At 37.8% G+C, this 15,381-nt stretch overlaps 1 protein-coding gene across 3 annotated transcripts in view; it reads right to left on the bottom strand.

The window, feature by feature from the left end:
• LOC306881685 (cell adhesion molecule 3-like) overlaps window positions 1–15,381 on the bottom strand; it is a 65,097-nt gene that overhangs the window by 5,265 nt on the left and 44,451 nt on the right. The window contains exons 5-11 of one of the 3 annotated variants that reach the window (XM_079435885.1): window positions 14,673–14,810; window positions 14,406–14,576; window positions 11,635–11,725; window positions 9,466–9,638; window positions 8,858–9,235; window positions 7,145–7,165; window positions 3,330–3,455 (exon numbers count right to left, since the gene is read on the bottom strand). In XM_079435885.1, the coding sequence (XP_079292011.1) occupies window positions 3,330–3,455; window positions 7,145–7,165; window positions 8,858–9,235; window positions 9,466–9,638; window positions 11,635–11,725; window positions 14,406–14,576; window positions 14,673–14,810 (1,098 nt within the window). The remainder of the gene's footprint in view (window positions 1–3,329; window positions 3,456–7,144; window positions 7,166–8,857; window positions 9,236–9,465; window positions 9,639–11,634; window positions 11,726–14,405; window positions 14,577–14,672; window positions 14,811–15,381) is intronic. The other 2 variants (XM_079435886.1, XM_079435887.1) reach the window with 2 other exon arrangements.

Below are 15,381 nucleotides of genomic sequence, written 5' to 3'. Positions count from 1 at the left end.
ACCACAGGACATGGTTCCAGTAATCCATGTCCTTAGTCTGCTTGTCTTCAGCAAACTGTTTGCGGGCTTTCTTGTGCATCATCTTTAGAAGAGGCTTCCTTCTGGGACGACAGCCATGCAGACCAATTTGATGCAGTGTGCAGTGTATGGTCTGAGCACTGACAGGCTGACCCCCCCACCCCTTCAACCTCTTCAGCAATGCTGGCAGCACTCATACATCTATTTCCCAAACACAACCTCTGGATATGTAGCTGAGCCCGTGCACTCAACTTCTTTGGTCGACCATGGTGAGGCCTGTTCTGAGTGGAACTTGACCTGTCCTCAATTTCAGGGTCTTGGCAATCTTCTTATAGCCTACGCCATCTTTATGTAGAGCAACAATTCTTTTTTTCAGATCCTCAGAGAGTTCTTTGCCATGAGGTGCCATGTTGAACTTCCAGTGACCAGTATGAGAGAGTGAGAGTGATAACACCAAATTTAACACACCTGCTCCCCATTCACACCTGAGACCTTGTAACACTAACGAGTCACATGACACCGGGGAGAGAAAATGGCTAATTGGGCCCAATTTGGACATTTTCACTAAGGGGTGTACTCACCAGCGATTTAGACATTAATGGCTGTGTGTTGAGTTATTTTGAGGGGACAGCAAATTTACACCGTTATACAATCTGTACACTCACTACTTTACATTGTAGCAAAGTGTCATTTCTTCAGTGTTGTCAAATGAAAAGATATACAGTTGTGGTCAGAATTATTGGAACCCTTGGTAAATATGATCAAAGAAGACTGTGAAAATTAACCTGCTTTGTTAATCCTTTTGATCTTTTATTTAAAAAATTCACAAAAAGCTAACCTTTCATTGGATAATAAGAATTTAAAATGGGGGGAAATATCATTATGAAATAAATGTTTTTCTCAAACACACGTTGGACACAATTATTGGCACCCCTAGAAATTCTTAAGAGTAAAATATCTCTGAAGTATATTCCCATTCATATTCACAATTTTGAGCACTCCAGGGTGATTATAAACATGAAATTATCCAGCCATGGCTTCCTGTTTCACAGAAATATAAATAGGAGGGAAAACAAAGCCCAAATTCCCTTAATCATCCATCACAATGAGAAAAAACAAAGAATATATTTCTGATGTGCAGCAAAAGATAATTGAGCTTCACAAATTAGTGAAGTGGCTTTAAGAAAAGAGCTAGAGCAGTGAAAATCCCCATTTCCACCATCAGAGCAATAATTAAGAATTTCCAATCAACAGAAAATGTAATGAAACTGCCTGGAAGAGGACGTGTGTCTATATCGTCCTAATACACGGTGAGTTTGAGTGGCTAAAGACTCTTCAAGGATCACAGCTGGAGAATTGCAGAAAATAGTTGAGTCTCGGGGTCAGAAAACCTTAAAAAAAAATGGTCAAACAGCCCCTACATCACCACATGTTGTTTGGGAGGATTTCAAGAAAAATTCTCCTAGCTCATCCAAAAACAAACTCCAGCATATTCAGTCATCAGACACTACTGGAACTTCAAATGGGACTGGCTTCTATGGTCAGATGAAACTAAAAAATGAGCTTTTTAGCAGCAAACACTCAAGATGGGTTTGGTGAACACAGGGATAAAAAGTACCCCATGTGTACAATGAAATATACTGCTGTATTTGTGATGTTGTGGGCCTATATTTCTGCTGGAGGTCCTGGACATCTTGTTCAGACACATGGCATCATGGATTCTATCAAATACCAACAGATAAAAAATCAATAAGTGACTGATTCTATTAGAAATCTTATAATGGGCCATGTTTGGATCTTCCAACCGGACAATAATCCAAACACAAACCTCAAAAACAACACAAAAATGGGTCACTGAGCACAAAACCAAGCTTCTGCTGGCCATTCCAGTCCTCTGACCTGAACCCTGTAGAAAATGAGTGAGGTGAACTGAAGAGAAGAAGCACCATCATGGAGCTGTGAATCTAAAGGATCTGGAGTGATTCTGGATGAAGGAATGGTCTCTGATCTCTTGTCAGGTGTTCTCTAACCTCATCAGGCATTATAGGAGAAGATTTAGAGCTGTTAAACTGACAAATGGAGGTTTCAAAAAGTATTGAATAAAAAGGTGCCGTTAATTGTGACCAATGTGTATTAGAGAAAAACATTTATTTCATAATGATATTTCCCCCCCATTTTAAATTCTTATTATCCAATGAAAGGTTAGCTTTTTGTGAATTTTTTAAATAAAAGATCAAAAGGATTAACAAAGCAGGTTAATTTTCACAGTCTTCTTTGATCATATTTACCAAGGGTTCCAATAATTCTGACCACAACTGTATATATGCATTCAACTTTGCTGTTGTAGTGAAAATCAATAGTCTTGTTTTTTTTTGCAGACTGGGTAAAAGAAAAAACTGAAAATGCAACATTTTGTCAGCACTGTTACATTTGAGCATGCAATGCTTTTTTTGCCCTGTAACTGTGATTTCTGTGTTATTACATTTATTCTGCACTGAAAAGTAAGAGATAGGTAAAAGACTTAGGCAATTTTAAATGCACAAGTACCTACAGTAATGTGATACTTTCCATAAAACATAATGATGCAACTTAAGTTTTACTAGTGGTAACACAATAATGTAACATTAATTTTAAAATAACTTTTTTATGAACACTATATCAGCACATTAACATACTTCCACCCACACAGCCAGACATAAAAGTTCATTAGCTTATAGATATTTAAAAAGTACAGTAGCAAATACAATTCTAAAGGCAAGAAAATTAAAAAGTGTAGAATATGCAAATAATCATAATAATAATTACTATTAGACACTGATCTTATGTTTATACTGAGCACTCGATATGCATTTATAAAATATCAAGGAAATGCAACATAGTATGTGCCCGTACTTTGTTCGCTCACCCTATGTTCATAAACTCAGCATTTTCATTTCATTTTTTCCCCAGCCCATTTTTCTTGTTTTTTTTTCTAGGTGCACGGTTGCAGTGAGACACATGGTTCATTTACAAGTATAATGTCCCAGTGAACAATGAGATTTTGAGTCAAGCGTCTAGAACGTTGTTGATGCTTAAATTCAAGACAAAATCCATAAAATCATTTTTTTAAAAAAGCTGCTGATGGGGCAGGATGCTGCCAGACCCTCTGTCAGGAATTTGAACACAGTCCCGGAAGGGTATTAGCCCTCCAGACGCTCCAGGTGTGTGTGTGTGAGATCTCTTTGTGTCTGATTAGGTCTGTGCGTGTGTGTGTGAAAGAGGGCCAGGGATTTCTTTGTGTCTGATTAGGGTCGTGTGTGAGTGTGTGGTACCTTTGTGTCTGATGAGGTATCTGCCGAGGACGATGAGGAGACAAAGCATGATGAAGACAATGACAGCAACCACTCCACCAATCACAGCATGGTCTGCTCCTGAAGAGGTGGACATCGCTGTGGGGTCTGAGAAACGGACAGAGAGACAGATAGATAGTCAAAGCTGTGCAGAGAGGACAATCAGAATGACAACAGATGTCTTAACAATACTGACCAGGAAAAATTATAGAAAAGTTTGAGAGAGACTTCAGCTGAAACTCAAAAAACTGAAAAACATACAATACTTATTCATCCCCACCTCGTCTCTACAAACACAGCAGTGGTCCTTCATGTATAGTAACGCTGGAAATCTAATTCTGGGAGTCACAATGCGATTACAAACAATACATTGTCTCCATAGTTGAGTTTCCATAATTGATTCTGCTATTTTCCAGTTTATTTCTGAAAAGCTGCTTTGACACAACCTGTATTGTATAAAGCGCTGTAGAAATAACGGTGACTTGACAAAACAGAAGTACATGTCATTGACTGCACAATAGATGGAAATGTGCAATATGAATTTGAAAAGTTATGTTCTCAGAATACTTCAATTTAAATGCGACATGAATCACTGATGGAAATTAGTGCTAAAACTATTCAGGTTGATGGAAATTTTCATCTGGTTTTGTGAAAAGTTTGCATACCTGAATAAAAGTGAATCACAATTATTCACAACCACCTGTTCAGACAAAAATATAACGCCTCTGATAATACCACACATGCTTTTTCCATAAACAGCATTATTATTTCAAATTATATTACTATGAATTTGAAATCCTTTTTTTTTCCTGATTGCAGATTCCCTTGAGAAAGCATTACAGCCCTAACGCACAGTAATGCTTATCTTAGGAAACAATTTGAAGCGATTTCTTCTTTTTAACAGGGCCCTTGACATTTTCAAGCAAACCAAACTAAAATATCTCACACAAGTTGATAATCACAGATAGCTTTTCCTCCATTTAAATATAGAGAAAAGAAGCACAGGTCTTGTTTCCTGTTATTTAACATTATGCATTCTACCATTAAAATGTCTGGCGTCAAGTAAGATTGTTTTTTAAATGTTTTTGAAAGAAGTCTCAAGGATGATCAAAAATACAATAAATCAATAATGTTTTTACTTGAATATATTTTAAAATGTAATTTGTTCCTGTGATGCAAAGCTGAATTTTCAGCATCATTACTCCAGTCTTCAATGTCACATGATCCTTCAGAAATCATTCTAATATGGTGATTTCATGCTCAAGAAACATTTAGTATCAATTTTGACAGTTCACACATTGTTTTTTTTTATTCTTTGTTGAATATAAATAAAAAAACAGCATTTATTTGAAACAGAAATCTTTTGTAACATTATAAATGTCTTTATTGTCACTTGTTATGCATCCCTGCTGAATAGTAATCATTTCTTTAAAATAAAATCTTACTGACCTCTAACTTTTGAATGGTAGTAGTTCATATAATGTGTGAAGTGTATTTGTAATGGGCTGGCAAGTTACTACAATATCATTTTCCATCTACCGTGACGTCCCATGAGCCGCTGACCTCTCTGTTTGAAAGGAAACACATGAATAATCAAAAGCAAGATTTCAGCGAAGAGTCTATCATAAGCTTCAGTGACTTTGCCTGGACTCAGAGAGCGTGAACGACATCCATCACTCCCACCCACAGTACGATCTCTGTCTCCTTCTCAAACAATACTCCATCAAAACAAGACAAGTTAACAGTCACCCTGACGCTTGCACGCTTCAGGAGAAGAAAAAAACAGGGAGCGATAGATGAGAGCAAAGAGGATGAAGGAGGACGAACAGAGTGAGTGCTGAGTGACACGACAAGAAGCCCTGAGAGCGACAGCGAGAAAAGAGAAACGGATAGAAACAAAGAGATGCAAAGTGAAAGAGAGTACAGGAAAAAGTAGAAAGCACAGGAGTAATTTCAGTTAAACATGACTGCTTAATATAGCTAATTGTGGATGCACTGATATATAAAAAAAAAAAACATTGGCTGATATTATAATACATCTATTGTTTACAATGCTATAGGGTTAATGTTAATTTAGGCATCGCAACGTTATAACGTATGGCATGAAAATATTATTTATAAATGAACTTAACTTATTTATTTTGAGATTTGGTAAAGAGTACATTTAACAGTATTATTAAATTATCATCATTTTAAAATAATAATTTTAAGTGAGTGATAGATGATGGAAAAGGGAACCTAAATGTAAAATTAGAGTAAATTGTGTTGATGCACTGTGATAAAATCACTACCAGGCGGACTGTATATGCCTGACTAAACACACTGGCAAACATCACATTAAATTAGGACTTTTTTCAAGGCTTTTGTTGAGGACCCAAGCTCTTTGACGTTAAAGTTCAGTGAATTGTGTTGATGTTATTGTGTTGATGTTACCCTTTATGAAAATGGCTGTCCAGATATGGTTCATGTAGACTCACTGATGTGATATTGATGATAATTTGCTTCCGATTCATTTCTCATTACTGTTTTTCTCTTTGGTGGGCATTTTTTGCTTTTTTTTCCTATGCATTAAATAGTGAATTAGTTTAGATAAGAAAATGTTATTAAAAAACCGAATGAACAATTCTTTCACTATGTGGCGCTTCTCGTTCCAAGTCATTAGTTAGCTATAATGGTAAAGAGCTGCTGTTAGTACTTATGGCAGATAGAAGAGGGTGTTTGCAACCTTGTAGCCTGGAAAAAAAAATCATGGTCAACTTGAGTCATATTTGTCTTGTGAGTTAATCATATAAGGACCCTCATGTGGGCTCTACAGTATATGAATTTTATGATGGCGAAATGAATATGTAATGCTGGAAATAAAACAACCTTCTTTTATAAATTGCCCGTTTTTCTTGACAATCTCCAAATATAACTTTTACAGCATAATGCTGAATATTAGCACCAAGGCAATCGATTTATTATGTGATAAACAGTTTGATTTGATACTAAAATAGTTTATTCAGGCGATTAAGGCATGTCTTCCTTTGACTTCCATACAAATAGAACAGCCTCTGGCCCCTGTTGGGATCCCACAGTGTTGCACATTTTTTAACAGAGATAGTAGTCCCCCCTGGGGGAGGGTCTCTGTGTGATGCGCTCATGTTGATGCTGCAAATGCACTACAATTTAAATTAGCACAATGTGGAAAAAGATCCACGAGGAGAGGACAGAATAGAACTTGCAGCGTGTAAAGTGACAGAAATCGGCACTCCTTATCAGTCAGGCTCTGCAAATGATCAGATTGATAAAGGGGGAAGATGCATTTCCAGGTTCAAACGATTCACTGCTGATGACTTAGTTTTGCTTGTTCCACGAGGATACAGATGGCTGGACCTCCCTGTAGCAAAAACTGCATCAATAATATCTCATTCATTCTTCTAAGCGAGATTGTTTTCAAATTGACTGAAAATGCAGTTTTTGGTGTCAACCTAATTCAGTTCTTAGCTTTCAATGAACCAACAAATTTGCACAGATATTAATAGTTTTCCATGTAATATCAAATGTTTTGCCTTCATTAACAGCGTTCATGCACCATTAACTATGTTCATAATGACAGTGTAATTCAACAGAGTTGTAGCTAAAAAAAAACCCCACCCAGATCCATCATAAATTGAGACTAACAGAAGAAAGATAGAAGAGAAAGAGGCACAGAGGTTCAAGTCAAAGATCCAAAAAGAAAGACAGGACAATATTGAAAGAAAAAAAGGAGGAAAAGCAAGAAAAAGAGAGAAAGTTAGAGAGAGAGGTGACAATACCTGCAGCATTTACTCCGGCTTCTTCTCAAGAGGATGAACGGATGAATGGATGGGTGGATGGATGAGTGGATGGATGGATGAGGACCACATGAGTGGAAGCACGAGAAAAGGAACAAAGAGAAACGATGAAAAAATGGTTGTGTGAGCGTGCGTGTGCGTGCATCTGAGTGCGCTCACTGAACACTACAAAAAAATAAGTATCGCGGAAGAGTATTAAAGAGGATTTCACGCAGCGAAATAAAGAAATAATTGAAGCAAATGTTTTCTGGAGGGAAGGTGTGGTGTCAGATTGTGTTTCTGGATAATCAGAGGCTTTGCCGTGAGATGTGCCTGGTTAAATCCTGCATTACAGTCAAAGCCGACAGCAGATGCTGCTCAACATGCTTCTGTGATACTGCACTGGAGATCTCAATAAACATCTCTATCTTTCTCTCAAGCACAAACACAACCTGCTCGATTATGAAGTGACACATTCAAGCTGTTCCTCCCACACACCAGGGATGGGCATTTCAGTGGTTTTGTCTACTTAGGTACACAAAAAATGAATCAAGCAAGTTCTCTAGTGCTTTTGCGGGGGGGGGGGGGGGGGGGGGGGGGGGGAAGGCTACACATCTGTGTGTGTTTTTTTTTTTTTGTACGCTTTTAGACATAAATATGGCACGCATTAGAAGAAACCGTTCTAATAATGGAAATTCGGTCATCATTTACTTACCCCCATGTCGTTCCAAACCTTTATGACTTTCTTCTGTGGAACAATAAAATTTATTTTTTTAATGTGAATGAGGACTGTGAGGAGTTAAAGAATGGAGCTTGAGAATCAAATCAGTCCACTTCATGAACGAATCATTTGGAACAGTTTTCAAACAAAAATATCCAACTCAAAAGAAGAATGATTGATTCATACTGTAAATCGAACAGTGTTATCTCTCATGAAGAAAAGCTACATTGTATTCTCAATAAATAGTGATTAAAAAATGATCGTATGACTTCAGAAGATAGATCAGTTTTTGTCATTGATGGAGCTTAACAGCGCAGTTCTCATTTACATTTATTATATTAACCTAAACATTCACCTTTTCTGTTCCATGAAAGAACAAGTTTGGATCAACATGAGTAAATAATGACATTTTCATTTTCTGTGAACCGTCCCTTTAACTAGACACACTCAAAGATCTGTAAGATTTTTTTTTAGGTTTTTGACAGAAGTCACTTCTGCTCACCAAGTCTGCATTTATTTGATCAAAAATAGAGTGATTTTTTTAGGATTGTTTTGTTGAGTAGACAAAGTCTTTACTGTCATTGTCAATTTAGTGCATACTTGAATAAAAGTATTAGTTTCTTTAAAAAAAAACTAAAATACTGACCCCAAACGTTTGCGTGGTAGTTTTATTATATTAACAGCATTTTTTATTACATGAAATATTCTTCTATTAAATAGATAATGCCAAAATAAATAAATAACTAAATTTCAAAATAACCCCCTTTTATCTGATCTGTGCATGGTTGTAACTGGATTTTGTTCAGTGTGAAATGTTTTGAAGTTTAAAAGTCAAGGCAATTATTGCGTTGTCATGGTTGATCATTGCGGCCTCTTCTCCGAGCGCTCGGGTGATCATGCCCATCCCTATCCCACACACACATACACACAGATCAGTAGCACAGCAGTGGCATGTTAAATCACGGTTAGGTTTGTGTATGTGCACGATGGATTACCTGTAAAAGTGTGCACTCCATTCAGCTGAGGAACAGATGATGGAGTGGCAGGGGAGGAGGAGGGGGGTGAGGGAGGGGTGCGAGCAGGAACGGAGGAGGGCAGAAGAGTGAGATCGGGGAAGAGAGCGTTGGAAAGAGAGGTTGTGGGAACTTCAGGAGAGGGAGGGACAGTGGAAGGAGCAGAAGTGAAAGGAGGGAGAGTGGAGGAGAAGGTAAGAGTAGATGTGGAAAAGGTAGTGGAAGACGACGAAGATGAGAATGGAGGAAGAGTTTCGTCTTCAGAAGATGTTGAAAAAGAAGTTTCAGGAGAAAAAGTTGGAAAAGCAGAGGATGAAGGGACAGTAGAGGTGAGAATAAAGAGGTCTAAATCTTCCTGGTCTTGGAAGAGGAAGGAAAAAAAGATCAACAACAGAAAATGACGGATGGAGAGGTGGATGATGGATGGGAGGTGGAAAATGGAAGAGGAAATAAATTAGACGTCATGCAAAAAGAGAAACAAAAAGAAAGGAACGTAAAATTCAGAAAAAAGAGACGTGAAAGTAAACGTAAATCAGCAGAAGAAATAAACACCCTTTTTCTCCATTCCTCGTTTGTCTCTCGTTAATTACCTTGTACCAGAAGGGTGTGTGCTATGTCCCCCATGCCGATCCCGTTATCAGCCTGGCACTCATAAACACCATTATCCGACTTGTTGAGGGATTCGAAGCGCAGAAACGCACCATCCACCTTTGCCAGCGGGGGGAGCTCTGCGTCTTTTCTCCGCCACACAAATGCAGTCGGCCTTAGAGAGAGAGATTACATTACAAAACGGACCACATATACAGCGTTTTGAAATTTCACATCAAAAGCAAAGCAGAAAGAGTCGTTTAATTGAGCAGATTGAAGGGTTTTGTAATTTGGCACACTATCAAAAGAGCTGAGGAGCACAGAGGGATGCACTGGAAAGCGTCCCGAACACAGCAAAGCTCAGTCACATGTCAAGTGAAACGAACCAGACTTGATCAAATGGGAAAGTAAACCATGTGGCCAAACCACCAGTGCTGCGACACACCTGACCCGGAGGCTCTTATGAATCAACTATAGACAAGCCAACGTCCAGAAATAGCTGCTATCGTTCAACACAATCAGGAATAAAAGTGAATTTCTGGGTGGACTACTACAAACGTGGTGGGACTTGGGACAGGGCCAATGATTGTGTTCAAAGAGATTTCCTAAACACTCTCCCTGTTTTTAATTGGTTAATCAAACCTCTCCTTAAAGTCCCGCCATTGGTTGAGCCAGTGTTGCTGTGTCGTGCTGATCTGGTACTCAAATGAACAGAAAAAAATGTTTTGATAGTGCCACAGTGTTCACACTTCCTGCGGACGCCTACCTACTGCTGGGATAAAAGAAGGTATTTTAGCATCAAAAAATTACACACTTCCCCTTTAAAATCCTCTCAATATGCCAAAGTAACTGTGGCTTTTCTCTGTGTGCTCATACCGTGTCCAAATCAGCGTGTCTGTGTGTGTTACAGGGATTTAGAGAACTACGGCGAGGACGCAGGCGTATCATTATTTGAGTGTGCAAATAATCCAAATAATATAATTCCTTTATTGATGTTGATAGAGCGGTGTAGTTATGACTAAACTAATATCTCAGTCTACTTGCAATACAGTAAGACACCAAAACAAGCAAAGAGATATGAGAGGTAGTGTTTCACATAGAGACCGGCTTATATATGATAGTGACACAAAGAACTGTTTTATTTTATAATATTTAAAATTTAATTTATTCAATGGCTGAATTTTCAGCAGCCATCACTTAAGTCTTCAGTGTCACATGATTCTTCAGTAATCATTCTAATATGATGATTTGGTGCTCAAGAAACATTTATTATTATTATCAGTGTTGAAAACAGTTGTGCTGATTAATATTTCAGCAGATGGTTTGATGAATAGAAAGTTCAAAAGAACAGCATTTATTTGAAATCGAAATCCTTTGTAACACTTTTAAATGTTTTTACTGTCACTTTTGATCAATTTATTGCATCCTTGCTGAATAAAAGCATTAATTTCTTTTTTAAAAAAAATCTTACTGACACCAAATGTTTTATAGACAATAATTCAGGTTCAGCAAAAAGATCAAAATATCATTACAGACCCTGCAAATGCTGCCTCTGATACTACAGGTATCTTCTTCATATACGGCCCCCCTATTTGTGCTCAAATTCCAGTAAGGAAGAGATAGAGCGTAAAAGCAAATGAGAAAATGCGACAGAGATACACTATGTCTAAATGGGGCTGAATAGCTCTCGGTGTGGTACTAATGGATGTCAGGAGCAATAATGAGCTGTAATGCGATCCTGCACCAGTAGAGGGTGATATTCAATTACATTAACGTCTATTTCCAGGGAGAAATATTTCTGTGATAAACCCAGGCTTAAGTAGCTAAAAATTTTATAAATACATCTGAAATAATACAACTGCATCCTTTAGCTCCAGAAAGGGAGTTGCTGAACTCACTGAGATCATAGAGGGTGTGTTTTTAAAACAAGCCAATTTAAGGATGTCTCCGATCCCTCTCTCAGTTGTTCTGTTTCTCATGTAACATCAACACAAATATCTTGGTGATACTGTCAAACCAAACCCCGCATGTGTGTGTTTGTGTGTGTTGAAGAGAGAAAGGAGATCAATAGGCTGACCATTTTCAGCTTCATACATAAAACATGAATGTCAAGGATGGAAATGAGAGAGAGAGAGAGAGAGAGAGAGAGAGAGAGAGTGTGTGTGTCTTACTCTGGATTTCCGTTCCCCACACACTGCAGGAAAAACTTCTCTCCTTCTCTGGGCAGGTCACTCTCTGGCTGAATTGACATGCCTGGAGAAACTGAGAGACACACAAACAGACATTTTGTTTCTGTTATCTTCATGTTAATGTAATACACAGAAGGGGTAGGTGGTATGACCAAAATCTAAAATCACAGTATGGCTAATATTATAATCACAGAAACTGTGCTGAAAAAGTAAGATTATAAAGAGATTTAAAAGAACACACACACATATATGTATATGTACACACACACACACACACACACACACATATATATATATATATATATATATATATATATATATATATATATATATATATATATATATATATATTAGTGCTGTCAAATGATTAATCACGAATAATCGCATCCAAAATAACTGAATCCCCAACTGCTCCCCGGGCGCCGCAACATAAATGGCTGCCCACTGCTCCGGGTGTGTGTTCACTGCTGTGTGTGTGCACTTTGGGTGGGTTAAATGCAGAGCACAAATTCCGAGTATGGGTCACCAAACTTGGCCGTATGTTACATCACTTTCACTTTCACTTCACTTTCATATAAATATATATGTATATATATGCACACACACAAACACACCGGCCATTTTCACTGGTTCAATCTTATATCACCGAAATTGTGTTGGAATTTCAACTGCACGTTAACGCAAATACATGTATCTAATCAGCCCATCACATGGCAGTCAATGCATGTAGGCATGGTCAAATCTGCTGAAGCTCAAACCAAGTATCAGAAAGGTAATTTAAGTGACTTTGAATGTGTCATGGTTGTTGGTGCCAGATGGGATTTTCACACACAACCATCTCTAGAGATTATAGAGAATGGTCTGAAAAAGAGAAAATATCCAGTGAGCGGCAGTTCTGTGGGCGAGAATGCCTTGTTGATGCCAGATGTCAGAGGAGACTGGCCAGACTGGTTGAACTAACAGAAAGGCAACAGTAACTCAAGTTAACCACTCGTTAAAACCGAGGAATGCAGAAGTGCATCTCTGAACGCACATCATGTCGAACCCTGAAGCAGGGCTATAGCAGCAGAAGACCACACCGGGTGCCACTCTTGTCAGCTAAGAACAGGAAATTGAGGCTACAATTCACACAGGTTCTCCAAAATTGGACAACAGAAAAAGGTTGCTTGGTGTGACAAGTCTCCATTTCTGCTGTGACATTCAGATGGTAGGGTCAGAATTTGGCGTAAACAACATGAAAGCATGGAACCTTCCTGCCTTGTATGAACGGTTTAAGCTGCTGCTGGTGGTGTAATGGTGTGAAGGATATTTTCTTGGCACATTTTGTGCTCTTTATTTCCAACTGAGCATCGTTTAAAGCCACAGCCTACCTGAGTATTGTTGCTGACCCTGTTCATTCTTTATGATCACAGTGTACCTATCGTATGATGGCTACTTCCAGCAGGATAACAAGCCATGTCCTAAAGCGCAAATCATCTTAAACTGGTTTCTTTAATGTGACAAATAGTTCACTATATATATATAAGCCATTTTTCCATTTGGCTTATATATATGGCATATATACAGTGCTTAACAAATTTATTAGACCACCATCGAATGTAAGGTTTGTGCCACAGCTGCCTAACCTAACATTATTTGATGATTACCAAATTAATTGTTTATGTTTCTGTAATGTGTAATAAGTATGTGTTAGCTCTTTAGTCACAGTAGTATTTCTAATGCTAAAATATAATTATTGTTGTTATCCATGAATTTTCAAATTTACTGTTTTACAAGAAAGGCAGAAAAAAAAATAGTAAAGCATTTTCTTTCTTTCTTTCTTTTTATTCAAAAGCCCATTTATTTACTTGCAGTCCTTAATAGAAAAATAAGTTTTAATGGTTGAATGTTCTGCTTGATTTATTTCTGACTTCTAAGAGAAGCTGAATGTGCCAGCTCAAATTTGGGTATAAAAACGTGAACTCATAAAGACTATTTAGTTGTTTCAGTTTTTTAATTGCCTATTAAATGACAATACAATTTTTAATTTTAAACAAGTTTCTGACAGATTTCTAAAATATTTGTGTTTTCTCTTATGACAGATGGTCTAATATATTTAAGCATTGTATATGGCTTGTGTGTGTGCGCACGCATTTGATATATTTAGTAATCCGGTAAATTAAACCCTTCAGAAGTGTAAAAGTTTTGTCATTTTATATGGAACTTAATGTATTCACACAAAAGAAGAATATTCATAACAACTGAATAAATCTGGAACCAACACCAAAACAGCTGTTTCAGATTTTTTTTAGCACTTGTGTTTAAAACCTTCTAAAAACAGTGGTACATTCTAACACATTGTTGAGGCTCAAACAAGAAGATGGTGCCAGCAACTCCAAGGTTATGGGTTTGATTTCTGGGAAATGCACAAACTGATCAAACATATACTTTAATTGCAATGTCAGTGTCACTAACTAAGAATTGCATCATTTAAAATTTGAAGCTGTTGTAAAATAGGTGATAAAACGCACATCGGTTGAATTCTAAATTAAGGCAGCATGTTATGATACTGTATGCCAGCTACATTATGCATAGCAACCTACAATTACACAGTATTCACAACTTATGTATTAAACGTGAAATAACTAAAATCAATTTGTCTATGCTGGAAGCACCCATTTTATATGTATAAACATAATAGCAGAATGTCTTCTGGTTGGCATTTCTAAAATCACACAGTAGTAAGCGTTCTGGCTTATGTATGTGTGTCTTACACAAGACGCTGAGGGGCTGCTCTGTCCTCTTGTCTCCATTGGCAATGGATGGATGATCCACCACACATGCGATCAGAGCGTTGTTATCCTTTCTGGTGACAGTGAGGGTGAGCTCGCTGGTTACTGAGTAGGTCGGTTCATCAGGGTTGGACTCCACAACATCAGGACGCCCTACACACGCACAAACACAAAGTAAACACTCTAATTACTGAACAACAACAGTTTGGGTTCAGAGCAGAATTCTGACCTGATTGCGTGTGTTTGTACCTTGTATCTCCTCTTGATCGCGGTACCAGTGTAGTTTAGCAGGAGGTTTGCTGCCTGAACTTGTGCAGGTGAGAGTAACCTTGCCGTCCTCCTTAACAGCATCATCAAAACCTGTTATCACCGGCTTACCTGGAACACCTGTGAGAGAGAAACAGATGTAAAACGAAAAACATAACATTTTGAATTGCAATTTAAGGGAAATAAGGGCATCGCTGTCTAGATAAAATGTAAAAAAAAAGTTTAAAACAGTTCTGCTCCCTAAGTAGCGGCTCACTATCAGCAACTAGCTACTTGTTAGTAGGCCTGCATGGAATTTGCACCGAATGAAATCTGCTCTGTAGACTTCTGCAGAATTCAAACGTCCATCATTCGCACCCCCCGCCCCTCGCATGTTCTTTTATATAATAATTTGGCAAATTGTACGTTTTTAGCTGCTAAAAAGAGTACAGTACTTTCAGCTCCGTTTAACACATTTTACCGTATTTAAATCAATTATGCAGATTTTCCCCCAAAACCGGTACAGAAAATGTGTAGAAATGTGCAGGTTCCGCGTGGGCCTGGTCACATCAAACATGCTTACCAGGAGCGGCTGGTGCTTTTCAAAAGAGGTGAAGCACAGATGTCATTTTGTTATCAATGACAAAAGGTGTAACTGGATATTTAATGATTTTTGCTAGCTAAAATCACAAGACAGTGCACTGCAAAATTA

Source organism: Barbus barbus (genome assembly GCF_936440315.1).
Source record: "Barbus barbus genome assembly, chromosome: 15".
Lineage (NCBI taxonomy): Eukaryota > Metazoa > Chordata > Actinopteri > Cypriniformes > Cyprinidae > Barbus > Barbus barbus.
Note: the sequence above shows the minus strand (reverse complement) of the source record. Positions and strands in the feature narration are given on the sequence as shown.